The sequence below is a fragment of the Pterocles gutturalis genome, unplaced genomic scaffold, assembly GCF_000699245.1.
Source record: "Pterocles gutturalis isolate BGI_N339 unplaced genomic scaffold, ASM69924v1 scaffold42892, whole genome shotgun sequence".
NCBI lineage: Eukaryota > Metazoa > Chordata > Aves > Pterocliformes > Pteroclidae > Pterocles > Pterocles gutturalis.
Window position 1 is genome coordinate 894 of NW_010109265.1, and position 377 is coordinate 1,270.

At 57.6% G+C, this 377-nt stretch overlaps 1 protein-coding gene across 1 annotated transcript in view; it reads right to left on the bottom strand.

Annotated features, from left to right (window-relative positions):
• The window catches only part of LOC104461359 (neuronal-specific septin-3-like), a gene marked incomplete at both ends in the record, with an annotated part of 1,188 nt that extends 867 nt beyond the window's left edge, over positions 1 to 321 (bottom strand). The window contains 2 exons of the mRNA XM_010072915.1: positions 6 to 136; positions 240 to 321. Coding sequence (XP_010071217.1) covers positions 6 to 136; positions 240 to 321 — 213 coding nt within the window. The remainder of the gene's footprint in view (positions 1 to 5; positions 137 to 239) is intronic.
• Positions 322 to 377: the final 56 nt, after the last annotated feature.

The window sequence follows — 377 nt, forward strand, 5'->3', positions numbered from 1 at the left end:
GTGGCCGGGGGGGGGGATGAAGTAGACGCATCCGTGGACACGCGTGTCCGGGATCTTCCTCTTGCGCGTGATGAGGATCTCCTCCCGCAGGTACCTCTCGTACTGTTCGTTGATGTACTTGATGATGGGGTCCCAGCTGAGGACGAGGAGTTGGGGGATGGCATCTGACCTCAAAACCCAGCCGCTCCCCCAAAATTTCCATCCACCAAGCTGGCACACCGCACCCCGTTGGGTCCTACCAGTTCTCATTGTTGATCTGGTCCCCAAAACCTGGCGTGTCCGTCACCGTCAGCTTCATCTTCACCCCCTTCTCCTCGATGACTATGGGGCAGAGATGTGGGTCAACAGGGATGAAGCATTTTGGAGAAGCAGGAGAC